We start from the raw sequence: 27,408 nt of genomic DNA on the forward strand, positions 1-27,408 counted from the left end.
TCTCCATCCAAAACAACTCTGCAAAGCAATCGTGTGACTATTTAAGTATATAATTTCTTTCTTTGTATCTGGAAAGTGGAGAACCGTTACAGAGGAAGACCTATATGCCTTTCACGTTTCCATCATCTCTCTCCATTCACTAGCAAGCTGTCAAATTCCACATTGAATTGGCAAACCACCTTTATTCTTTATCCCCAATTGCCTCTCAAGGTTAGAAATAATTCTCAAAAAGCATTAACAAAAGCAATCTGTTATTTTCCTCTAAATATCTCAGCTGTCAAAACACGAAGAATTTAGCAGGCTTCTGATGTACTCAGATGAGTGAATATTTTGCTGACCAATATTATCTTACTGCCTCTTTGCACTGCACTGTAAACATTTGTTGACTTGTGTATTATACTTGAACATTAAACTCTGTACAACTAAGCATCTCTTGCTCTGTTCTACAGAAATTTCTAGCATATTTTACTAGGACTTCTAGCTGTAGTTTCAATACACATTGTAAACACTAAGATGATGTGCAATAGAAGAGGGAAATAGCTCATTCCTAAGCCACTTCTTACACAAACAAAACATCTCCAAACATGAAATATAAAAATCAGGTTGAGAATTTATTCTTAATCCATACTGCTTAGAAGAATGAGATGTTTTTGAAACACATACTCACTTGCTAAAAATCATATAATCAAATTTAAGGAGAATAATGACAAAAAATACCAAATTAACTGTTCCAAATTGTGTCTTTCATTCTGGATAGTAACTAATCTGCTTTGAAAGAACAAAAACATAATGAAACAGAAATCTCAAAATACCATTTTCAAAATATCCAGTCCACATCTCTTTTATGCAAGATGACTAAAGATTTCTTTGAAAAGTCTTTCCCATGTTCTAGGTATTTATACTTCATCTCATGTAACATTGAAGTCTTCTTGGTTATCATTAATAGCTATAATATTATGTTTAAGTACTCCTCCTGTTTTTGAAAACTTTCAGTCACAGTGAGTCTCACAGTATAATTACGTATGACGTTAAACCACATTAGAGGTGCTGTATTCCAAAAGTCAACGCTAGATAACAGCACAAAATAGAATTTTTAAAAATCACATTGTAAAACTCTTTCTTCATAGTTATTTCTATTTCCTTCTCTCCAGACTTGCCCTTTAAGAAACTGGATTTCTTAGGGGTAAGGACAGCATTTAAAGGTAGGGTATCTTTAACTCAAAAAAAGCACTAAAACCTCAGTTAAATTATTTCTGCTATTAAGTACTGGGGCGAAAAACGTGTGAGTTGTGACAACTATGAATGTGTGAGGACAGTTTTGCATTTTTATCCCCCTGTTTCTGTGATTTTATCCCATGGCCTACAGGCTGCAAGTGGTTTTCTGCTTTTGAATTAAGGAGCCAACGAGAATTTAAATCTTTGATGGTAAATGCTAATAGGGTATCCTTATTTGAATAAAAGATTTTAAGCCAAAACAGTGCTTGCATGTTATTAATATGTAAGTTAGTACAGTTATTCATTGCTACACATGTATAACATGTTTGTACTTGGAAACAATTATGTTAAAAGCCTGAAATTTGATCATTGTATGCTGCGATTTTGTCCTAAGTAAAAAGATGGGAATAACTGCAAAAGGCAGAAGGATTGTTGCCTGATTTTTTTTTCCAAGAGAATGGAAGATATGACATCAACTTACCTCACAAAAAGACTATTTCTTAGTTTGGGTAAATCCTATGAAAACTTGCATAATGAATACTTAGTCATCATACTAGATTTCAGCAAATAGAGATTTCCTTATAACTGTAATACAAAGCAGGGAAACACTAAAGTTGATTCCCATTCCAATTTCTTCTCAAACTTCTTTATGAACACTGAAGAATTCCTCCTCTTTACTAATTTTAGGACATGAAACAGCAATTCAAATCTTTAGTTCCCACTAAATTTTCTTTCATGTTTTCAGTTTGTCATCAGATTTTACATTTTAATTGGATAAAGTAATTATGTGGCACTAATATTCAGGGGTTATATATTGATAGTCTAAAACAAAGGCTACCTCCTTTGAAAATTCAACTTGGTATTCACATCCAGTGGAAAATATCAGCAACTAAATGGTGAAGTTTTAAATTATACAGCATATCATATTTTTTCATTCTCATACAAAGAACATATAATAAGACTTGCAGAGTCAATGTTCAGAACTGTGGCTTGAAAGAAAAAACACAGAGCATACATGAAAGAAATGTGAGAAGTATTTATATATTGTCTAGTATTCCAAGGTATATTTATGGCATTTACTTTTGTTAAAAGTATTTTGATAGGGAAATATAGAACAGCATTTCTAGAAAAGAGTAGATGGAAATGGTACAAATATTTAAAAAAATAGGAAAATTTGCAATCCTCATGTGTGTGTTTCATGTAGAAACATTTACAGACCTTATCAAGACATATGTGCAATAGCTGTCTTTAAGTTCCACTTATCTATTTCCAGGGTTCTAATCAGTACCAGACTACATTATGCCCACATTTCTTGACTCACAAACATTCTTGAATCACTAAAATTCACAGTAAAAACTGAAAAAACCCTCAATGTAACTATTTTCATATTTTTAAACAGTTAAAAATTGCATTTTTAAAAGGCAAGGATAATTATTGATCTAATGTGATGAGTAACTGACATTATTCTTTTTACTCTTTGCTTCTTCTGATCTTTATTCCTAAGTCATGCAAAACAAAATGGAAAAAAAGGCAAGCATTTATAGAAAATGCCTTAATCTGATCAATTTAAGCCTCTATGGCTTTGGTCCACAGAAGCTTTATTAGTTTCCTGGGCTCCATAGTGGGATAAACTATTTCATGCATGAAGGGATCAGCATTCCTTCTTCTAATCATTGCTATTGTGCCCATTACAAAGCTCTCTGAACACCTCCTATGGATATCACATGGTATCTTAATCACTCCTCAATTAATAACTTTATATGCATATTTTGGTTCTGCCATTTCTACATACATTATTTGAGGATGCTCTTCAAGCTGTAACTGAGTACAGTGAGATTATAGTAACTTTCCCACTGCAAATACAGTCTTACACTGAAAGTGTCCAGACAGCAGTTTCCAGTGAGAAAGTGTAACAGCTTAATGCAGCAGGCAATCCCTTCATAATGCCATGACAGATGTGGTTGGCCTGTCTATTGTAGCCACCTTGTAACTTTATAGAAGTAGAAACACTTTCCTATGTGCTTTGATAAGCAATGTGGTAGCTGATACTGTTTACATGAGAGCATCAGAAATCTCTGCTAGCACCAGCTAAACCTTGAATACCCTGCAAGCTATTTTTTAAAGTCTGGGTGTGCTAGTCTACTATGTAACAATCTTCTGAATGTAATATAGGTGGACTCAAAGAGGAAAGTAAGCAGACAATTTTTGCTTTAAGGTATTAATATTTTGACTATTGCTAACTCATTTACCTTTCTCCTCAAGCAGCAGTCACCTGTAGCTATCTAGTCAGCTTCCTGCCTCACTTTTTGAAGATGATGGGCATTACATATTAAGGGGAATACTAAAGAAACACAGACTGACATCATGCTGATTTTTCTCAACTGCAGAGGAAAATACAAGTAATAGGTGAAGATTCTCACAGGGTGAAAGGCATGGTGTGACCAAATTCTCTCACAATGCATTTTCAGTTAAATTATACTCCTCTTGATATTATATTAACTCATGCAATCTAAAATCCTGTTGGGAGAGAGAAATAACTAACTATACTTAGCTTTTTAAAAGCTACCCCTTTAGCTCCATTCAATCAGTCTTCAATTTTCCAGGAATATCTAAATTCCAAAATTTACATACTGTATGGTATGATAAACAGCATCCACTGCTGGATACAGGCAGCACCAGAAATCTATGTGAAGTTTGCTATGCATTACACCAGGACAAGTGTGTAGATCAGTATTTGTCTTTTGCAAAATCTAAATGCCTAACAGGTTTCCCCTATATAATATATTCCTATCTAGATAATGAATGTAAACTGACATACAAAAGGCTTGTTTCCTTATTTATCTTCTATGGACCACTTCTAAGCACAGAAGAAAAACACAAGCTCAGATAACAGACAATAGCACAATGCATCTAAAACAGCAAAGCATTCATGTTAATAAGTGTTAATTCAACAAACTAAAGATGAAAACCAATTAAATGTTTAGCAAAGTGGAATCATCAGAATGGCAAGATGTGGGATGTACTGAGACCTGATTAGCACATTGCAAACTACTTAGGAAAAGAAAAAAAAAAGTTCTCCCCAGAATCTTCTAGTTGCATTTGGGAAGGAAAGCAATAGAAAGCATAACCAAGGATGGAAGATGCATGTACCTCATCAAAAAAAGAGTGATACTTTCCTGATCATGGAAAGCGGACTATGACAAAGAGATGAACATATGAGTGGTTCATACAAGGAACAGAATTTGGGTACAGAAAGGTAGGACTTCAGAAGGATGAGATTGTTTTTACAGCCCTTAAATAAGGTGCTCTGAAAATAACATATTCGTAAGTGAAAAAGATGACTATCTACAAGCAACAAAATGCATTAAAAGAATTATTATAGATCACCATAAAATTTTTGATGCAAATAACAAATTACAAGACAGAACACATAACTTTGAATTGGTATGAACTGGAAAGAAATATAATTTTAGGATCCTAATACAGTTTAAATAAGGTGCAGTCTATGTTCAGATATCAGATACTTATAAGAACAGGGAAGCCACAAGAATTAATACTATTAGTGATGGTACATATCAATAACACCCACTGAGAGATTCTATGACACAGTAATACTGTGGATGGCAGCTCTGGAAAAATGAAAACACTAGAGGCAGCTTGCAGGAGTGGAATAATTTATCAAAAACTTTTAGTAGTGGCCTGCAAAATGCCTAGGTTGTTAAAAGGGTTTGTGTAAAGTCACACAAAATACTACAGAGAAAGGAAAGCCAAAATCATAATAGGCGACTACAGATCTAAAGATGATGATGATGATGATGATTATTGGTAAATACAAGCACATAAGTTATTTTTGTCATCTGGTTTGTCTTAATCAAGAGCTAAAAATTCATTTATAACACTGTACACAAATGCCATGTTTATATTGATATCATATGCAGCTTGCATGAAAAAGTATACATTAAAATGAAGAACAGCAATTCACATAATAGTTAAAGACAACCAATAACAAAACCACAAAATTCCAGTTGTCAAACATAATTTACTATGTATATTTCTTCTCTTCTCTGTTCAAACAGTAATTATTAAAACTAAAGTGATATGAGTGAATGTTTATGACTTCTTATTAAAACCCCTGACTTTAGGCAGTGATCATTTAAGCTTTAGGTTAAAGAAAATCATGTAGAGATTTCTGTGCGATGGCCTAGTGACTTTATATCCTCTTGTCAAACCTCAGCAGTTTTATTTGTAGTGATACATGCCGGAGAAGGTTGGAGGTTAAAGTTGATAGGAGGGCCAACAGGAAAGCCAACCAACTTCTTTCAAAAGATTACAACCTTTAACATATTAGGATCTGTTGGCTAACTCTGTAAGCATACATTTGTGTACTCTTCTACGAACTGATCCCCAAACTCCAGACCCATAGGGCTTATAAATACCTCCCTCTTACTACTTTCCATACATTATTCCTTCAAAATGTCTTTACTGTTTAAGTTATTATTTTAGTTTTTGGCATTGTACTGAAGTTTAGTGCTTATTATTGGATTCAGAACAACATTTACAGGTAGATAAAGTCTCTTCCTAATTTTCTTCAGCCCAGTTTTCTCTTTCATCCTTAAAATGTAAGAAAGGTTTTCTTAATCGAGTTAAACTAACATTAAATGTAAAACCATCAGCCTACTGGAATAAAGCTCTCTAGATTTCACTTTCTCCAACTTATTTCAATATTGATTCCTCTGTCACTTCAAAAAAAAAAAAAAAGTAATACAGATAAAAATAATGATAAATAAAATAACACAGAAACAAAATGGATATAAAAGGACCTTTAGAGGTTGTCTAGTCCTGCTAGGCAGGGGAAACTACAGCTGGCTGCTCAGGGCTTTGTCCAGTTGGGTTTTGAATAGCTCCAGGGAGAGAGACTGCACAACCTCTTTGAAGAGACCGCTCCAGTCTCACACAATGAAAAAATATTTTTCTAACATTTCAGTAAATTTTCCTGTACCTCAATCTGTGTCCATTACCTCCTATCCCCTCACTGGCTACCACTGAGAAAATCCTGGCTTCCATATTTTCACTTCTCTCCTTCAGATATTTCTGATCCTTAGTAAGATCTTCCCTGATCCTACTCTTCTCCACACTAAGTAGATGGAGGTCTCCCATCTTCACATGAAAGATGTTCCAAACCCTCTTTAATCTTTGAGGCCCTTTGGATTTCCTAGAATTTACTCTCAGTAAAATCATTCATCTAATGCTCTATCTAGTCACCTAACTCAAAGGACCAAATCATCACATGGATCAAAACTGGTACTGATAGCAGCTTTATTCTTACTTACACTGAGGACAACAACACAGGTTTTTCCACTGATTTCAAAAAGAATTGGATCTCTGCTGATTAGATTAATTCTATCTAAAAAAAGATGGGTATTTACTGCAGATACCCATGATGGTCACATGATGCAGAAATGCAATGATAATTTTTTTTCAGTTATATGCATTTGGTAGCATTTAGATAATAAACAACTTAGGAAACAACTTTTCTCCCCAATGTATCTGAACCATTTATCTTGCAGATTTACTGAAACCAATCTACAGTGACATATTACTGCAATCCTAGAACTTTGCATTTTAAAACGAGCAACTACTGCAGAAACTGCACATAATACTATTGCTGCTGCGTGAGACCCATATAACAGAAAAATCAATTATACTTAATGTTTATGTTTTATAAAAACGTAAATACAGATCTAAATAAAATTTAATCATTTTTAGGCATCAGATTTGAATTTCAAGTTTCTCCCACTTCTCCCTATTCCGTCTTTGAAACCCTGGAGAAGAACATTTGGCAAAGCAAAGATCCTGCATTCTGCATTTCATAGCATTTAGCTATTGCTACAATTTTAATTATGCAAAACTCAATGGGCTCTAATAAAATCTGACTAATCTTACTAATACTCTAAAACAAACATTGTGAACTACTGAAAGCAATGTTGTACACAAATTCCCTCATGTCATAGAAAAGACTCATGCAGCACAGCGTACTTTTTCATAGGTAAAACAACATCCCATGATGTTAACACCTTTTGTTTGTCTTCTCTGCAGCTAATGGCAGTCTTCATATCTTTTGTTCTTAAAAAAAGTCAACTTTTATATTTTCAGTTCAGACACTCGTGTATCATGGCAAATCCAGGGAGAGACCACTATAGATGTGATACAAGAAATGTATCAGCAGCAAGGCACAATTTTGAACTATTGTTTGTTCAAATATTTACTATATTCATATTGATAAGCACAAAAAAGATTCTATTATATTTATATTTCATATTTTAGTTAAATTTATGTAATTCAGACATACATATGTACTCTGAGGGAAGATCTACCTTATGGTGCAGACATTTCCCTGAGATTTACACATGAAGGGGATTCTCCCACCATGCCAATTCCACAGACCCAGGCTAAATTTAAGGTCTATTAAAGTCAAGGAGAGAGCAGAGGCTCAGCAGTGCAGTGCTATTATATCTTACTGGTCTCGTGGCAATTAAATTAAAAAAAAAAACCTATAAGTAAGGGTATTAATTTTCAGAGCTGCACATGTTGATTATACAGAGTAGGAGCAGAAAAACACAGGACACAAAAGACAGTACAGTGAGCTTCTACAAATTGGGAAGTCTTCACCATAGTAGTGAGAACAAAGACTGTTCTCTCTGAACTTGTACCCCTGGACATTTTACAGAGAATGATTTGAGAGGTGGTTTGATGTGATTTGTGGTTTTCTAGAATCCTATCCTTTATCTCTTTAACACAAGCCAAAAAATATCTGTAACTTTATGTAGTTTTTATAATGCTTTATGCCAAAGCACAGATAGTATTTCTGGATTATTTTTCTCTTCCTTGACATCCTATAAATGGTGTTAAGAAAATTAAAGTTATGAGAATATCTGTGCTTAGGTTGACACTTTTGCTACAAGAAATTTTTCATAACAGAGCATATTTCTATTTCTCTATCTGTAGTGTCTTCTACCTTGAGTTTTAAGAAAACCTGTTTAACCTTGCAATATTTTAATGCAATATGAGGCTTTTACAAGTGGTGAATTTTAAACATAGAAGCAACAAGTAATTTGCTTGAGAGAACAAATGAGATAAACAATGGAGCAGATTCAAAGCTACATTTACAGCTGTTATAGCTTACCCTGTCCATTGTCTGGAGGCACATGCATGAGAATCAGTTACTAAGAATCATTATGCATAACAATATAAATGAAGACCATTATTCTATCTTGGCCACTTTACTACTTGCATCATGAAACCCTCAGCTTGTATTTAGGGTAGATGTGCTAACTATTGGGCAAACACATAAGGAGCTAGAGTTTCCCCTACAAGAAGATTAAGCTTTCAGATCATGCACACTCCTGTCTTGAATGTTACATTTTGATGTAGTGAAATGATACAGAAAGTTTACTGGTTTTAATAAAATGTTAGCACTAAGGAGAGGTCTTTAAGTACAGGAAATTGACTTTCAACAAAAGAAAAAACCACTACCATGCAATTATAAGTTTTACTCAGTAAAACTTAGCGAGCCTACCAAAGTTTACAGAAGTTGCTACAGAAAACCAGTCACCAGTCACGGAAACAAAAGTAATAAACCCCCAACGACACAAAACCTTGGTAAGCAGAAAACATTATCACTAGTAAAAAGGCAAAGGAAGGAGACTCCACATTTGACCTGAGTTTCTACTGAATTTACAAGCCCAATGGTAGTGATCGAAACTAATGTTTCTGCAGGAGCCCATCAGTTTCAGATTAGAGAATATAGTATATACATTTAGATAGTAGAGCATAGTCTACAGAAACATTATCACACTATATAGCCCTACCATACCAGGAGGGATAAGTGGAAAGAAATAGACACAACCAGGTGAAAACAGAAAGGACTTTGATAACAGGATGATGCGTGGCACTTCTTCATCAAAAATATTGCCAAAGCTAACCATGCATGTGTCTGTTGCAGCTTGGGTCCTGAGTCCTCAAGCCTAAGGAAACACAGCAATGAAGGAAACAGAGAGGCATTTTTATACAGAACAGTGCCAGACATTTGTACCTTTTTAGCCATCTTTCTCACATGCCCAGTGTATTTTACAGAGCCTGTGCTATTCATTTGTGCTCCAGTTCAAGGTATGTGAGCAAGCAGACAACAAACCCTTACTTTTCTTAAATGAAAAATGACCAGCTCCAAGAACAGGGATGTTTTCCATTTTTATGATTAGTCAGTGACAAAGTGAACACTGATATGAATTAACAACCCAAACTAAATTTACAAGAGGATATAACAACACCCTAAATACTGAAGTCCCATTCTCATGATGAACAAGTTTTATAATGTACTTGGGCCAGTAATTTTAACTAAAAAATGGAGAGAGTTTTAGCATTTGCTGAAAACGCACTTTGGTAAAGTTGATTTATCTCTAAAACACCTCGCTACACAAAGGCAACTTTCACAAGGATTTGTTTGGTACTTGGCTACAACAAACTGGTTAAAACCTATTAAAGTAAATATACCAGAGTGAGAGAAAAAAAATAAAAAATTTCTTCAGGAAAGCACAAGGCTTTTGAACAGCAAAGGTGCAAAACCTTTAAAAAGACAGCAGTCAGTGATGTTTATAAACCACTGCTGATCACATGTAAGTTAAGTTGCTCTTAGTTTGCCAGAAGCAGTAAAACTTGATAAAGCAGAATAAGTGCTTGAATAAACTTTTCAACACACCGCATAGCCAAAAACATTACAAGCAAATGTGATTTTTGATTCTGTGAGAAGAAAAAAAGCAGAAATCAGAAATATACTTCGAAATGTATTTCCACAGTATATAAGACAGGCAACTATGATGAATGGAAACCTACAGACTCTGAAATAGGCAAGTGAACTTCAGCCAGTATAGGTACTGTATTGTTCTGAAGATAATTATGAGAACATAATTTTACATTAAGAAGCTAAGTGTTCACCTTATATTTTTTTTTAAAAAACACCCTCATTAAAAGCTAAAACTAGAAGAACCCAAACCAGGCAAAATCACACAGTTCAGAAAACATGAAATATCTCTAAGTGCTATTCATATTCTGTGTTTTAAAAGCTGAAGGACATGCATTTCAACACACAAAATAAAGCTATCACTGCTTTGTGATCTGCAGAGTATTTTCAGTTATTTTTTCTTATCCTTGGAAACATACATTACTCTTAATACAGCAGCATCCTGAAATTTTATAACATTTTGGATTTCTTTGAAATGAAAAGTCCATTTTATTGTTTTTTAATTAAATCTATTTCTCCAAAAGGTCTTTAAAGGCTCTACAAACTACCTTGCATTTTATTATTGCTGACAGTTATCTAAACCACGCTTGAATGCCCTCTTTATCCTTTAGTGAGCAATTGAAAGATCATATGCTAAAAAGACTTGTGCTTTCTCTTCTTCTAGCCCTATAATTAAGGCATTTTAATACATTTCTTCATAGTCATTAAGAGAGCACAATGTTAAAAATTAATGAAATGAGACAATTTTGAGTTTAACAACCATAAATACACACAACATAAATTTGTCTCAATTGTATATATGAAAAAAAAGCCTTATTGAAATCACACGATGAGATTACTGAATTGTCAAGATTTTGCCTTTGCTGTCTAAGGGTATTTAAATGATGTATGGTAGCCTGACAATACTCCAGTGTTGTTACATACCATACAAGAGAGGTAAACATTTCTGTCAAACATTCAAATTCCATTGGGTTTTTGTTTACCTTATATAGATGTCTATAAAAAGAAGCGGTATTACTGGATGATGCTGAAATGGGGGAGGAAAAAGGAAAGAGGAAGCAAGACAAAGGCATAGGAAGGGAAAAATGATCATAAGTCAATTGCAAAAAACCTGACATATAATGAAATATATCACTATAATAACACCCACTTACGGCAGTATATTTTTGTTCTTAATATAATAAATAGGATTGTTTTAATTTGGATTTCTTTCCTAAGAAACAGAGACCACCATATTAATGTATCACGTATTTTTGCAACACAGTTATAAGTAGGTTTCTTTTGTTACATGGTGAAAGAAATTCAGTGCTTCTAAGTACATCATCATCACTTCTACATACACCAATTAAATACAGGGTGCAACTCTACTATAGATACATTAGTACTGAGTATTTCCAAAAGAAATCACAAATGAGAAAATTATACAGCTTATAGTTTAAAACTAAGTTAAGTTTTCCAAGGCTTAAGTTCTTTATGTTTTCTCATCTTAATTTAAAAAAGATCCAGTGTAACACAGAGCAAGAAGGTAAGGGAGGTTTTATTCTCTTAAGAAAAACAAAATAAAAAAAAAGGGAAGGTGCTCCCCAGAAGATTTTTTAGGGTTGTCAGACTGTTATATTATAAACAACCTTATTAGTCCTTTATAATTACAATAGGTACCTCTGGACAAGATCGAGCAGACATGACAAATGCTTCCGACTCCTTTTTAAATCGAACCTGGAAGGTCATCGCTGAACAAACAGAATGCTCTACAACTGGGGCCATAAATTGTGAAAGCTAACAAAAAGGTAAGTTTTTTGATATTAAAAATTGAAATTATTCTGTTCAGAATTTTCTGTGTAAGATCTGGAAATAGGAGAATGAAATAGTTTAAAGAGTAAGTAGGTAAAGAAAAAGAAATCTTTAGAAACTTTATTACCAAATTTTTTTGGCAGTTGAACCTGTATTTTACTATTAATACAATGTTTTTAGAGTAGTTGTTTTATTTTACAAATATTGTCTTACAGATAACACCTTAATGAATATTCATCCAAGTTTGCATTTACTTTTTTTACAGCACTATGATGAAATTGTGGACAATTAGAATAAAACCAGTCTGTCTCAAATCTATGGGATTTGCTTGATGCTATCCTCACATCAAGTCAGTAAAAGGATAGCATACTACTGTGCATTTTTCTTAACATTTTTATTTTGTTTTAGGATCATTTAACAGTACTGGTAGTTTTGGATTCAATTAAATTTGCATGGAGATAAACAGTAACTTAAGTGACTGGAATTGGAAACCAGTTGATGGATTCACTTTTAAATCTCATATTTCAGTTTGGAGAGGAAATGTAAGGATTGAATTAGAAAGCTGTAAACTCTTGATGAGAATTAGTGGTATAGAACAGAAGAAAATGAAACCTTCAGTTATTTTCCTTACAGTTAGGCTGAATGAAATTGTAAATAACAAAAGATTTGGACAGCATTCAAATCAACAGCTTTACCTAATAAAGTTCTAACAGAGCACTGAGCATACCATTTGAAACAAATATGAAATAAATATGAAAAATGAATGACTTTAAAAAGAACCATATGAGAAGCAAAACAGTAAAATCACCAAAATTCAAGCAAAGGAAATTAGAACTGAAATGTATGATGGGCAATTAAGCACCTATTTTGACAATTCTAAGTGGTCAAGTTTTTTAAGTATGACACAGAAACCTTAACCTATCTATATATGAGTGATAAATGAGGCATTTTGTGTCATTACAATCCCATAAATCACCTTCTTTAACTGCTGATGGCTTTTATCAGCTCTAACCTTTTCAAGCTTCTATCAGAGTGCTAACATTTTCAACTTTGACACATATGCAGTTTACAAATTCTGCAGCTGATTAACTCTGGACAGAAGCTCATTGCCATCATTGTCTTCTTCAAGTTTGGTTACAGCTTCAGTGTCTCAAAAACTCACAGGCATCCTTCATATGCCAGAAAATACCACTTCACTTTATTGGGCTGGGTTGAAAAGGATCCAAGATATTTCTCCTTTTGAAGCAAGTAAATGAGGATAGACTTTCAAAAGTAGCTTTCTACAGAAAGGATGAAATACACGTAATTTTAATTAATTTAAAATAAATAGAGCTTCCAAAAAAAAAAAAGATATAAAAGTAATATGTTCCATTTTACATGACTTTATAACATAAACAAGCTTGGAATCAAAAAAATTTTACTACACAAGAAATGTTGCTGTAAAAGTTTCTGAGCTAAACAAGACAAAAAAGTTGAAAAAAATTCTAATTATTGCAGTGTACTGTATATATGACATTACAGAATATTGCAATTATAAACTGACATGGGCCCTTAAATTATTTTGTGGGATCCCTCACTAAATTCCTCTCTCAACTATTTTGTGAATTTTAAAGATTATAAATAGCAATATCTTGAAACTATACATTTCAAAGATTCAATTTCAGCATTTCAGCACTTAGAACATGAAATGAATTCAACCATGATATACTCAGAAAACAATAAATGAAAGAGCAGAAAAAAAAGGAGGAAAAAATGTTTTATCCTGTGTAAGTAAACCTAGAGATTTCAAGGAACACTAGCTTTCTGTAGGAACTAAAATTCAATTACCTATATGCCTGACATATTCATATTTTGCTACAAATAGATGATAAAATAGTTTATAAAATCATATCTAGGTGTTTGTCTTACAAAACATTTTAACTCACTGTACTATTCCAACAATAAGAAGACAGCCATACAGCAGCTCTTTCTGCCTTACTAGCATCAAGACATAGTAAGAATGGTACCAAAGCTTTAATCTAAACACTTGTATTTGTGCTATTTTTTACATTTAAAAACATGCAGCATATAACTGCAGATGTATTTCATCTGTTGAAACAGCAGTGATTCATTCACTGAAAAGAATTTCCAAGATAAAACTTATCTAGACACTGAAACAAAGCCCAGGTTTAAAGAGATCCTGTCTTTAATAATATTAGTGAGACTGAAATTTTTCTGTTGGTTGTGTGTCTACCGGAAGCCTGGTACTTCAGATGGTATTAGTTTTGATAAGAGCTAACTAGACATCAGACCTAAATAATGAAACATGAAGAGACAGGTTTGGAACATGTAAATAGGAGTGTCTGCAGAGATTCTCATGCAGCTGATTGTCTCTTGTTGATAAACAATGCATCTTAGAAAAACAGCGGATGAAGGAAAAATTTTTGCAGCATCACAACTAATTTAGCCTTGCAGTGTCAATATTTAAGGCTTATCCAAAAAAAAAAAAAAAAAAAAGAAAAAAAGAAAGTTCTTTATTTCACTAATAATGTCACACAACAGAGAAGCCTGCAGTTACACTTTGACAATTCAGATGTAAATCTTGGATGTCTGTAAGTATTCATGACAAAGGCACATTTATCATTTAAATAAAAGGACATGATTTCCTGATGTTCATATCAAAGACTAGTGAGGGATGAGAGCATGCTAATCAAATGAAAAGAAGGAACACAGATGCTTACTATTTAGATTAGGAGAGGGAAATGAAGACCTCTTTCCTAAATAAAGATCTAAACATTCATAAAGTATACACACAAACATATTTGTAACTGTATGCAACACACTGTGCATGCTTAGGAGTTTGATTTATTCTCTAGCAGAAATTATACAAATGCTAACTAGAATAACTGGCAATTTACTTAAGAGCAGAAGAAGCCACAGAACACTGATGTTGATAAGCTCCACTTAATTGCTTATGAATTTATACATTCATAAGCAATTTTAGCTTTCTTCTATTAAAATTCAACAAGTAATAAAACAGAATGATGTAAGCTTTTTCCTTGGTCACTTGTTTTCTAATGCCTGATTTCTAGGTTTAAATTATACTTCTTATAACATCTTATAAGAATATCTTATACTTATAAGAACATCTTATAATTATACTACTTATAACATCTTCCTTATGTAACTTAAAACTGCATAAAATCAGTCTAAATATTACTGAAGACAAAAATGTAGACTACTCAAATGGGATGCAGTATTGCAAGATAAATGTGGAACTTCAGAGCCAAACTTTCTTGGAAACTTTTACATTTTTGATACTCAAGTCACCTTACTTCAGTATCTTGCTTTATGTGTACCTATATTTTATCCAACTAATTATGCCTGTTTAGGAAGAACTAATAAACATCAAGAACTTTGCCTACTGAGCATGACAGTCACAACCACTGCCAATGAGACAGCCCAAGGTTTGTTCCATTTGCAGCTCCATATGCAGTGGCAAGGTCCCATGAGGTTCAATGATACATTCACAAAGTGTCATCAAATGATGATAACAAGCAAGTTCTTAAAATGCCTCTTTCTCATACTCCTTTAAAGAGGTAGTAACTACAAAGAAAATCCCTCTGATACTTTTCCATTAAAATTCTAAAATGAGTGAACAACTTCTTGATATTCACTCTAGTTCTGAACAGAAAAGAAAAGCCTCTTTGCTAACTGGAGAACTATTCATCAAACATACTTGTTTATACCTTGTTGTAGTTATGAAACAAACAAAGTATTAAAAAACTGAAAATAATTTAAGAAATGAGTCCCCATCACACAGTTTGCAAGAATTTACAAGCAGGAACATTTTACAATTTCTACAAAAGTATGTAATTGAACATAAACTGGTGGTACTGAGAAAAAATATTCTTAATTCAACAATGTATTTCTTATTGTTAAAATAATTTTTACCTGACCAGAAATACATTTGAAGTTAAGAATTATATAATGCAGCATTTAAAAGAAATACACTAACACCAATAAGCATTTTGCTCTGCCACTCAGAAGCTTTAGTAAGAAACATCTGATGATGTGCTTAATGCAACTTATCCAAATATCCTCAGTGCCTCCATTAACACAAGATCAGTGTTCCAGGGAAGCAGATTCTTGTGCCCTGGAAAAAGGAATCCGTTTTGTACAATCACTCAGAATAAACAAAATGTAGGAAGTTTCAATGTATACATTTCAGTCTCATCTTTAATCAAAAGAAACTCTCTCAGAGCTCTCACAGACGCTGAATGGAAACATGGTACACTACACAGTATTTCTTTTTCCTTAAGCCAAGATTTAGGCACATGAAATTTGTGCAACTGAGTGGAAATGTGATTCCTGTCTATTAACTGCCCAGGGACTACTGAATCTACTCATTTTGTACTTCAAATTACTTAGATTGTGCATTAACCTCACCAGTCCCATGCTTTTAAATGCTTTATTTAGAGTCCTATCTGTAATCAGCTATTGACATTATTTATTTTTTTCTTATATTAGTAGATATAGCTTTGTATTCTATATATAGTAATTTATCATTTAATATATTAAAGGCTGCTTAAGACAAAATTCCTCCACCTCTTGGACTTTTTTTGAAAAATTTACTGGATGCTCAATATATATAATATTCAATAGCATGTGAGAATAATTTTTATGCAACTCTGATAGTTAGAAAGATAGATAACTCAATTATTAGATCATCTATCAAAATATTCAGATGTGTAAGAGGCTACTAAAAAGATTGATGACTGAGAAAGTCCACTGATTCTCTAGCCATCATATCCACACATTTGGCTAGACAACATTTTTCGCTGCCTTCACAAGCAAGCTTCATTACCCATCACTCCACTGAAAAGAGTTTATTATGAGGCTGCCATCTTGGCAAGACTATTACTTAGATGATAAATGTTGGGGGAAAAAGTGTGTCTAGATTTTTTTTTTTTAACATGAGCTTTTTGACAGATAAAACAAACAGCATCTACATTTCTAATTAACTTAAATTTGGCATATACAAATATAGGTCAGTAAAGCTATGATATGCTACTAGATTATCTTCTGTCTGAATCTTACCCTTAATTTGCAAAATGTAAATTAACTAATTAGAAGAAAAGCAGCATTATTTGTGACAAAATGCTGCTTCTACTTTTTTTGCTTTGTGACATTTATGATCAACTATAGTCCTTCATTCTAACTTCTAGTAGATGGATAATTATGCTCAAACTAATTTATTAGGCTTTTAGCATTGTAACCCAAATAAAAACTTGAGATTTCTAAAGACAAAGAAGCACAACTGCAACATGTAGTTAAATTACATACTTGCCAGTTTTACTTCATTCACAATATTATGCTCTTTACATATCTTGCATGTATACAGGTACGAATATTTGCACTTTCAATGTTCAAGTACCTGACTCAAAGGAAAGTCCCTATTAGTATTCTTAAAATTTCCTTGAAATCTCCGCATCCATTCTGTGTATGATGCACAGTAACAATAATACACTTATGCTTTGCTCCTTAGTGCTAAGAGTAAAATTTCACTTTAAAATTTCACTTTACCCTCTTCAATTGTCATTTGAAACAGATTAGACTAGCACCTCCAGAGTTAGAAAAAGGAAGAGGGAGCTGATCATTCCTGAGTTTCAGCCCAGCAACTTGACCTTGTTAAATAAAAAATATATGATATCATAGCTTACAGGAAGGCATTTTTTTTGCTTTGGATTGGTTTTAACTAGTAGTAGGTAGATAAAGAACCAACACTAAAAGATACATTGAAAATGTCAGATGTAAATGTCAATTAAAAATTACAAGGAATTCTGAAAGGTAAGGTCTGTAGGGGGTTGACATTCTTTGACATAGTGGAGTGTGTGCAACCAGGCCTTTGGCAAGAATAGCAGGATCTATGCTGTCAGCTCTTATTGTACATAAACTTAGATGCTTGTCTAATCTGAATGAGAAATACCAGGAGAACAGGAGCTGAAGCCTTGCAGTAATATGGAAGGAAGATGAAAATGCTCTATCTAAACTACACAAATTTCTTGTGACAATAAAATATTTAAGACAGTACAGAAAAATATAAGGGAAAAAGAATGTAAACAAAGACATATACTGCTTCATTTACTATTTTTTTATGTTCAGGATGTAACAATCTAGTAGTGAAAGAGGCTTACATATGACCATTAAACTATAATGAAAATCCCAGTTTCATGCCTGTATGAAATACAATACCTAAGGAGAACAATGAAAACATATACTTAATATCACTCAAATACAAATGATAATAAAATCTGGTCTGTTCCTTCTTTGATTTGACAAAAATTAGTTTTGATACAAAATGAAACAATCTACAATACTCACCAAAACAATTAACTTAATCTATGCATAAGCCATGGTCTCAGTCAAAATGTCTTCATGCTCAGTTTTTCAACCATATAGTTGAAGAGAGCATGACAGGTTTAAACATTACTTATAACATTCCTTTTGAGCTGGAGTAAAAATATATTTTTCATAAGATACATGCTGATTTTTATACTGTTCATGTGGCATTAAATAAAGACAAAAGTAATTAATATGAAATGCTATTGGAGATAGGCTGAATGCATCCAGGGCATTTGCAAAGTGTAGAGGTACACTTCTGTATGTGCTTGTGTGTGTATATTTGAATGTACACTTGTATCTGTTATTCTTGCAGAAGAACACAGAATTTTATTATCTTCACAAGGTACACTGCTGCATTTTCTACTAAAAAAGTAGTAGAAAATGGTATTTTTCACTGCTTTTGGTTCGCTTCTTGTCCATAAACAAACACATCTCACTCAGTGCTACTAAGGTTAGCAAGCTGGCACAGTAATTCACTTTAAAAAAGTTAATTCGTTTTGAAGAAACTTACTATATGAAATCCTAAGCAGTAAAAATCACCCTCAACTCTCTCATCTATCTACATCCACTTTTGTTTAAGATTAATTTAGTAATTCAAGAGGATCCAGAAGGAAGAGAAAAAGGAGCATAGCAAAACACAGCATGTGTGAAAATCTACAAGCAGTAGATAGCTAAATAAACCCTAAGTCCCTCAGTGTTGCAGTAAGGTCAAAACCTTTCAGCGTTGTACCAGTGTGTCAAAATATGTCAGCAAACCATCATACTTCAAGAAGAAGAATGACCTTTCAGTTCTTTATGTTTGGGCTGCTTTGGATACTGGGTATGCATGAACAGTTTTCCTAGCCACTTGACAACTGTAACTCCCAAGATTTCTTCCAAGTCAAGTTGCTACAATGGTTTTCAACTCACCAAAACAATTTTTTAAACCATCTGCAACTGAAGAATACTAAACTTGTTAATGGAACAGACATCCAAAAACCCACAGCAGATCTCCTTCTTCCCCTATGACCTACAATCAGACAACAATTATTACTTCAACAGTGTTCACAGCAACCTGTTAAACAAATTTAAAGAGATGAACAGTAAAAAATGCCTGTAATTCTGATCTCCTGATTATGGCTTTGCTCACAAAGAATTCATCCTTACTGTCAACTGTAAATGAATTTAAATGTAAAACTTTTCTCACAAAAACCTAGCAACACATTACCTGTGTTTGTGTTGTGAAATACAATCTTTTGCATCATTTCTGTTTGCACTTACCTGATTTAAATACCCTTTTATTAATTGACAGGGCTCTATGATAATTTAATAATTTTACTATGACTTATAGCTATGAACTGAAGTCCCAATATCAGGCATAATGTACCTATTAGCAACACAATGAATCATGAATTTAGGCTTCCAGAAAGTGTGATTATTATTTTAAAATTGCTTAGGGGAAAGGGAAACTTGCTTTTATTTATTCTTTCAAAAAAGCAGAAGCACAGGACTAAACATTTAGAACACAAACAAAAATGGTGGAAGGAATTTAGTACAGAGATGACTTACCATTTTTACTCAAAGAGAAGATGAAATGCTTCTTTTTCACTATGTGAAATTGCCTTTAGTTTTATAATACTGTCAAATATGACATTTTCCTATGTTTTTCCTCACCTGTAGTAAAGTTTCTTTAGCTAATAATGACGTCAAGCGATCTCCTGGGACTCTCTAGAAATTACATTTCAGACTGTACATATGCCTTAGCCATGCTTGAAGACAGAAAATGTAAATTGCTGTATTTGAGTTTTTATCTTACAGCAAGTCCCTGACAGTGCACCCACTAATTACTGTTTGAACCATGTGTTGCTGATCTGTATATCCTTAGAAAACAGTAGTCATGCCTGTCAGCTCTGACTAACAGACTTTTACAGCCAGGACTCAAAATTTTAATTTAAGTTTTAAAAAGTTATAAAATCAGACATTATGGAGGAAAGAAAAAGAAACGGCAACATTCATCTAAACCCTAAAATAATTTAAAACATGCTCACAGACCCCATTTTAAAATGCAATCTGTATAACTTGCTGTTCAGACTCTCCAAATTACCTCTGCTCACACTAACTATTCAATAGCTCTTATTCTCATAGTTACAACAAATACACCAATGTAGACAAGTGAAAAATGAAAAGTGTGGTATCTACTACTTGTGCACAAAGCAATTAAATTTCGTACATGGAGTTTCTTTGTTTACCCAGTAGCAGTGTAAGCTACAGTCTGGTCAGTGGATGCCACTGCTCTGGAGGAATAAATGTACTGAGGGAAGTATATTAATCACTTTATACTAAGTTTGACCAGTACATAAAATAGCTTTTTTTCCTAAAACATAACTCTGCAAAATCAATCTGGGAACATGCAAGACTAAACTTTCCTTTACGTGTTTCTTTATTATTGAAAAATCTCAATATCTAAACAATACCTTAAATTATAACTGTGCAAATCCACTGACAAGGTACACTTTGTACATTTTTAGTGTGAAGCTTAATTTGAAGATGAGGTTGCAGTGCATCACTGCAATTGAAAATTGCTTAACAATACCATTGATGTATGAGCCATAAAAAACCTTGCTAAGCTGTCCCTGCAGAACTCAGAGTAATAAAAAGGTGTTCTTCTGCACTGAGGTGAACAGACATGGTTGACTGCTTCTAGGGAGCTGTTCTGTTAAATGAGAAAGTGCCATTTCTTTCCTGTCAGTACAGACCAATTTAAGACACTCACAGATTTAGTTAGCACAAAGTACAGGATTTAATGAAATACACACATAACAGCAAACAAGCCCCAGCTATGTTCAAAGCTTTCAGTCAGATTTTGAATAAAATTCATCTTACATCTGTGACATGTGAGAAAAGAACACAGAAACTTTTCCAGTTTGACTCACAATTTTTAGAGAAGCAATAAATAGCTGAACAGAAAAGGTCTAAATCCTCTCACTTTCATTCCTTTCAAGTATCTAGATTTGTGTTTCTATCCACATCTAACAGGTGATACAGATTTTCTCTTGAATATCATTTCTGCTTTAAGTTCAACCAATGAGTCATGTTTAAAAAACCTTAAACTATTACTTGAGTGTTATATCATCTCTATTGTGAACTCTTGCTTGTTCTCCAAATAATTTCTCTTCAAGAGGAAGTACGACACAAAGGTGTAGTGAATTTACTGAGAATCTAGTTGTCTCCTAAGAGACCTCTGCATATACTGATTAAATAATACAAAATTGGTTCACAGTTTGTGCAGTTATTACACCTGTGTTCTTTCATATAAATAGATCCAGAGACCAATGAAACTTAACTGTCTAACCTACATGCAGCCTAATCTGTCAACATGTGTTCATTAACCCCTCTGTCATTATATTAGAATCTACAGTAATTCAGAACTCATTTCAGAAAATGTGGCTCTGTCAGCTTGGCCAAGCAGTACCAAAAATAAAACTAACAGGATTTATTCTTTAAAAAAATCCCATAGAAATCTGCCTAATTTCCATGATTAACCTAAATTTTTGATTTAGGGTGTAACTAATCTTACCATGAAGAGTACTAGTTTCCTTTAAACGAATGTAAATTCACAATATTTAAGAATCAACCATTTTTGTACTTGTTTCCAATACAAAGATCTATAACAGCAGATTTAGAAAAATCTCAGAACTACTTCCAAAATGTTTTATTGATCTACGTATCATTCCAGTCTAGCTTTTGCAACACTAAAGATACTTGACTTACAGCACAGTGAGAGATGTTATTCCATTTTTGAAGTTGAATTATTAATTTGTGCATGTTAAAATTAAAATGAACTTAGTAACTACTTGGTTTCTTGATAATAGCATAAGAGAAGTTTTCTTTTGGAAATGTAAGATGCAAATGGTACACACTAATTCTCAAATATTTTAAACTAAAATGTGGATAGACACTCCATAGTGTAAAAAAATAAGAAAAAAGAAACAGAAACCGCAATGGCAATTTTATTACAAACAACTGGATCAATGCCTTCATTCTACCTGTCAATGCAAGTTTTACAACATCTCAACTTAGTATCTTTACACTCAAGTTATCACTTTAAAATTCACTTCTTGGAGGTGCTCTTCTCTGATACCATAATGGATGCCTTCAAACACACCCTTTACACTCAGAAAGTATTCCAGTACATCTAATGGTCTTCTCCCAGCCTGAGCTGCCCCATTTCCTTTACACTGATGTGCAGGTCAGCACATCACAATTTTTTGTTTTGCAGGTTTGCATCACAATTTTTCCTGCCATTCTCACCATTTGCCTAGATATTGTATACACTCAAATTTCTTTCTAAGTTTTAGATTCAGTATTTCACAATTTATTTTTTACAACTCTTCTAGAATACAATATCATCATCCAACAACTGACAGTCTTCAAAGTTTCCCATTACCTTGATTCAAGTTTTCCAATACTCTTCTTTCTGGGATTGTCAAGGAAGAGCAGGCCCTTTTTGTATCAATCAAGACTGTTGCTGCAGAGCATAATTCTGCATTTTGATGATGTTATTATCAAGATCTGGTTTCCCTTTCTCTGTTGCTTTCTATTGAACATGATTTTAAGGTATTTCCAATGATAATGCAAGTTATTTTCACATTCAGCTGAAATACGAATGGTCACCAGACAAGTCTCTGATAACACACCCCCTTTCTGTTTCATGTTCACACACTTGTGCCATGTGCTCCACTATCCCTCTGATGGTCTCTTGTGGACACTGAGAAGACTTCTAAATTTATACTTCAAAAAAATCTGTTATTAAAATTTTAATTTGCCTCACTATCTTGCTTAGGGTTCTAATACATAGAAAAATGACATTGAAGAGGAAGCATTGTGTTTAGTATTTTTTTTAAGAGGAGGTGAGGTGTCTAGTGAGGAGGTGTCTAGTACCATGGAAAGATTTATAAATATGCACAACAATGACTTTTAGAACAATAAAGCAGAAGAATTTTAACCATATTTAAAAGAAAATATCTTTACACCAATACTATTAAAATGCCACAAAATTCTGTCTAATACAACTTTTTTTACTCCTTATCCTGCATTTTGTTCCTCCTTATCCTGCACTTACTACATTTTCAACTTGAAGATAATTGTAATTATCGCTTCAAATGTACAAGAGAAATACTTTATTTAAAAAATCCCCACTGTGAAACAGTACTGTCCTACTTACAATGACAATGAGCGATAATGTCTTTTATAGACAAACCCCACTTGGTTAGAGTGGGTTTTTTAACAAATTTGTCATTTTGCACATATTCCAAAACGTTACAGCAAAGTCTTCCTTCTCAGTCAGGTATTAAAAAACTGACATATAACTTCTGTACCAAAATAACTTACTCTAGCATCACTGTAAAATCACCATGTATTTTTGCTGCATGTCAACAATTAAGATCTCAATTTTTCATAAATATTTCAGCACACCAACCTGAAATGTGAATTAATGACATTCAAAATGCCAGATTAGTAACATGTAGAGTCAGTAGTGTTTTATCCAATAGCTTCTTTATAAAATGAAGTGATATTTATCTATAAGGAAAAAGAATAGAAATATACCTGTTCCAGTAGCTCCAAAACTGGTCCTGCAAGTGGGCTTGGTGGCTACTTTCATCACCAAATGAGGCTTTGCTTTCAATCCAGTGAATTATGTGTCCTTCCACAGCTAGGGTGACAGCAAAAAAATAAACTGAACTCCAAAAAGCACACTCAAAAGCCTGTAAGACTGTGTTAGGGTACATTATGTTTACTCCACAATCTACCACATAATTCATGCTTGCAACTGTGTTACATATTTGCAAAATTATCTTTCAAATATGTACATAAGGCATTTAAAAAAATACCAGAAAATGCTTTAAACAGATAATCACATGAATTTCAGTTTAATTACGCCCTGTTCCACATATCTGCACTTATTCTAACGCAAAGAGAATGTAAAGAAAAAGAGATTAGACTAAGAAGCAGTTGTATTCTTCTACTACCTTTACTTTGCTGGAAGGTAGCTGTCAGGTAAGAAATTGGAAACTTCTGCTGAATGATAAAAACAGTTAGATAAGCTGCTAAAGACAAACACTTGCCACCAATCCAGAATGGAAAGTATAAGAAAGGGAAGAAAATTTATCCTGGACATGTGTCTGCTTCCTTTCTTTATAAAACCTTTCTTTATAAAACCATGCTTCATCAGAAAGGAGTTAGAAATAAGAAGGCTTATGTGAAAAAATATGATTTTGAATTTTTGTTTGTTTTTATGCTTTGGTATTTGGTTTGGTTCATATCTTTCCTCATTTCTTGCAGGAGTGAACTACAAATATTAATAAAGTCATCATTTTTTTGAAAAAGGAATGTCCTCTCTGAAACTGACAATGTAATTTTGCAAAAGAAATCATGAGGATCACCCTAAAAGACCATTCTTTCTCCAAAAAGGTGTTGTTTGGTATCATCGTTAAGATCTTTAAAAATGTTACTGTTATTTTGAGTTACCTACAATATCCACAACCATGATGCCTTAGCCTAAATTCAGGACTTGGAATGAGGTTTTCAGAGAGCACGCACACCTAGAAGCACTATACAGAGAGATTACAAGAGGCTATAACAGCAAATGATTGACCACAGACTGCAAAATTCCTCAGGGAATCTGGGAAAAGAATTCCTGAAGTCACCACACTAAGCTCTACGTGCCACCACCACCCTGCTATCAGTAACCCAGCTAACAGGAGTAGGCCTACACTACTACATCCTTCCCGCCCCAACACCTTCAGACCCCAGGAGATAAAACAGGAGATAAATCAGCGCAGATGCTATTTCTAAGAAACATCTGCCTTTCCTAGGTTTGTTCTGAGTCATGAAGAAAAAATCCAGGGATTGCTATACCTTAGTTCAGATCAGACAACAGGTAGAACATGACTTCCTGTAAGTCTCAAGTGATGACAATAATTTGAAAGAAGCAATGCACTGTTATGTGAATTTGAGATGAATATATGCAAACGAATTAATGACTACATTTAACCTTCTTTCTAATAGGGTAATAATAAAAATATAATTCTTTTGGATGCTCCCCGGTTTCCCTTCTTAAGAATTAAAAAAAAATAGCTGTTTTTCTAGTTTCCTTTTGACCAGGCTCCTGAATAGGTGGGACATAATCTCATGTTTCTAATATAAATGTGGGTACCCTTAACACCATGTATGTACTGTGTTTATTACAGTCCACATTACTGGGCAATCTTACTAATGTATACAAATTTCTGAAGAGCAGGTAAAGAGGGAGGCAGGCTCTTTTCAGGGGTAACAGGACCAGGGGCAACGGGTACAAACTTACACATACAGGAGGCTCCACCTGAAAATCAGCAACCACTTTTTCACTATGAGGGTGCTGAGCATAGGCACATGTTACCTAGAAAGGTTGTGGATTTTCCCACCTTGCTGATATTCAAGTGCTGTCACATGACCTCAGGACTAGAAAAGGCAGATGAACTTTAATATGACCTTTATACGTACTTTTTTACCCTACTCTTTCCTGCTATTCAGGCTTTTAAAAAACAGTGAAGAACTGCAGAGTTGTATTTGGATGCAAAGTGATGGTAAAAGAATAACTGCACAATGACAAACCTTTATGCAATGACCTACAGGTGTAATGTAATAATCTTAAAACTACTTTGAACTGGTTTGATCTAGAAGTAAAAGACATTTATAGATATTTCAGAGTTTAGTTCAGAAGGGCAGTGGGTAGAATACATTAGAGGCAGCAGGGATTTGGGGGTTTTTACTGTTGGTTTTTTTTTTCCTTTTTTTTTTTTGATAATGAGATAAAACCATGCAGAGACTAAAGAGGAAACACTGGGTAACACTATTTAGGATCAAACCTCTCTGACTCAAACTACAAGTTCTTAGAATTATTGGGTGACTCCTGAAGAGACTTATTTGCAGTATCCTAGAAAATGCTTTGCTTAAGTAGCCATAATATTTTAGCATGAGTACTTCTACACAAAATAATAAAAATTATTTTAAAAGACTTACCTACTGGCACTTCTAAAATAAAGTCTGGTGTTTTGTCATAACCCTTTGCACGAAGCTGATCTTCAGCTGTACACAGAAAATAAGAGCTACTGTTTATAAAACTATTCCATTAAGTAGAGAGCAGCATAATTAATTTTATTCTAAATAAGAGTGCAAGAATTACTAATGCAGTCATACATATCTTTCTTATGCATGCAATGCTGTGTCAGATTAAATGAACCTTTGTAGAAAACCTGAAGCATGGATATAAAAATGCTTCTTTGTCATCCCTGCATTTTTATGTCTTCATTATAAACATCATTAATTCAAGCTGTCATACAGTATTTTATAACCTCCAAATATTCAAAATAAAGAGGTATATTCACTGATTGAAAGAAGACACTCTCCACCTTTGGATGTGTTAAGATTAATCCTACCTGCACCACAAATGTAGATATACTGTTGCTGCAGCTTTGGTTTTATTTTTAATGTTAGCATAAAGTTGTTAAAGAAAAAGAGCAAGAAAAGCCTTCTCTCCCAGAAATTTATTAAAGTAAAGAAAAACCATAATTTTAGATTCTCTTGCATTCTGGATTCTGTAGAATTTTTCCAGTTTCTGAACATAGAAAGATTTAGACATTCTGCTAACATTACATCTACAACTTTACTGCTTAAAAATATTAGAGCTGAGAATTTCAAGAAATAATAATGACTCAGCAAGACAAAACAGCAAAATACAAAAGAAGCTTCCTTTAAAAAATAAAGGAAAAAAAAAAAGAAAGGAAAAAAGCCCACGCCACCCCAGTTTAATATTTTTAAACTATTGTCCTTGATTTCTGATACCATTACATTGATATTTCTGAAACACCATTTCTCCATTAGAATTTGGAGTGACCTGGTCATTCAATTCCAGGCATGGCTTTCTGTCTTCACCCAAGCTCAACTAATGGCACTACCTAGTAACAAGTAAGGCTGTGTAGCCCCTTAACACCTACTGGGCTGTTGACATTGTCATGCATCCCATTCGCCTTTCTACATCACCTTTGATTAAAATTAATGGTCCATTCTCACTACTGGGCAGCTTATTTCCAATCCATTTATCAGGTTAGGACAGTAGTTTCATGGCCAATGTTCAGAACTCAGTTTTTGAACACTTTGTGCAAATCCTGAAAGGTCAGCAGTTTGAGTCCAACTAACATTTT

General features: G+C 33.5%; 1 protein-coding gene across 2 annotated transcripts in view; it reads right to left on the reverse strand.

Annotated features, from left to right (window-relative positions):
- CDIN1 (CDAN1 interacting nuclease 1) overlaps positions 1-27,408 on the reverse strand; it is a 122,402-nt gene that overhangs the window by 36,484 nt on the left and 58,510 nt on the right. For both annotated transcript variants that reach the window (XM_009101951.4, XM_050975623.1), the window contains 2 exons: positions 26,228-26,293; positions 23,774-23,879 (listed from right to left, as the gene is read on the reverse strand). In XM_009101951.4, coding sequence (XP_009100199.3) covers positions 23,774-23,879; positions 26,228-26,293 — 172 coding nt within the window. The remainder of the gene's footprint in view (positions 1-23,773; positions 23,880-26,227; positions 26,294-27,408) is intronic.

The sequence above is a fragment of the Serinus canaria genome, chromosome 5 (assembly GCF_022539315.1).
Source record: "Serinus canaria isolate serCan28SL12 chromosome 5, serCan2020, whole genome shotgun sequence".
NCBI lineage: Eukaryota > Metazoa > Chordata > Aves > Passeriformes > Fringillidae > Serinus > Serinus canaria.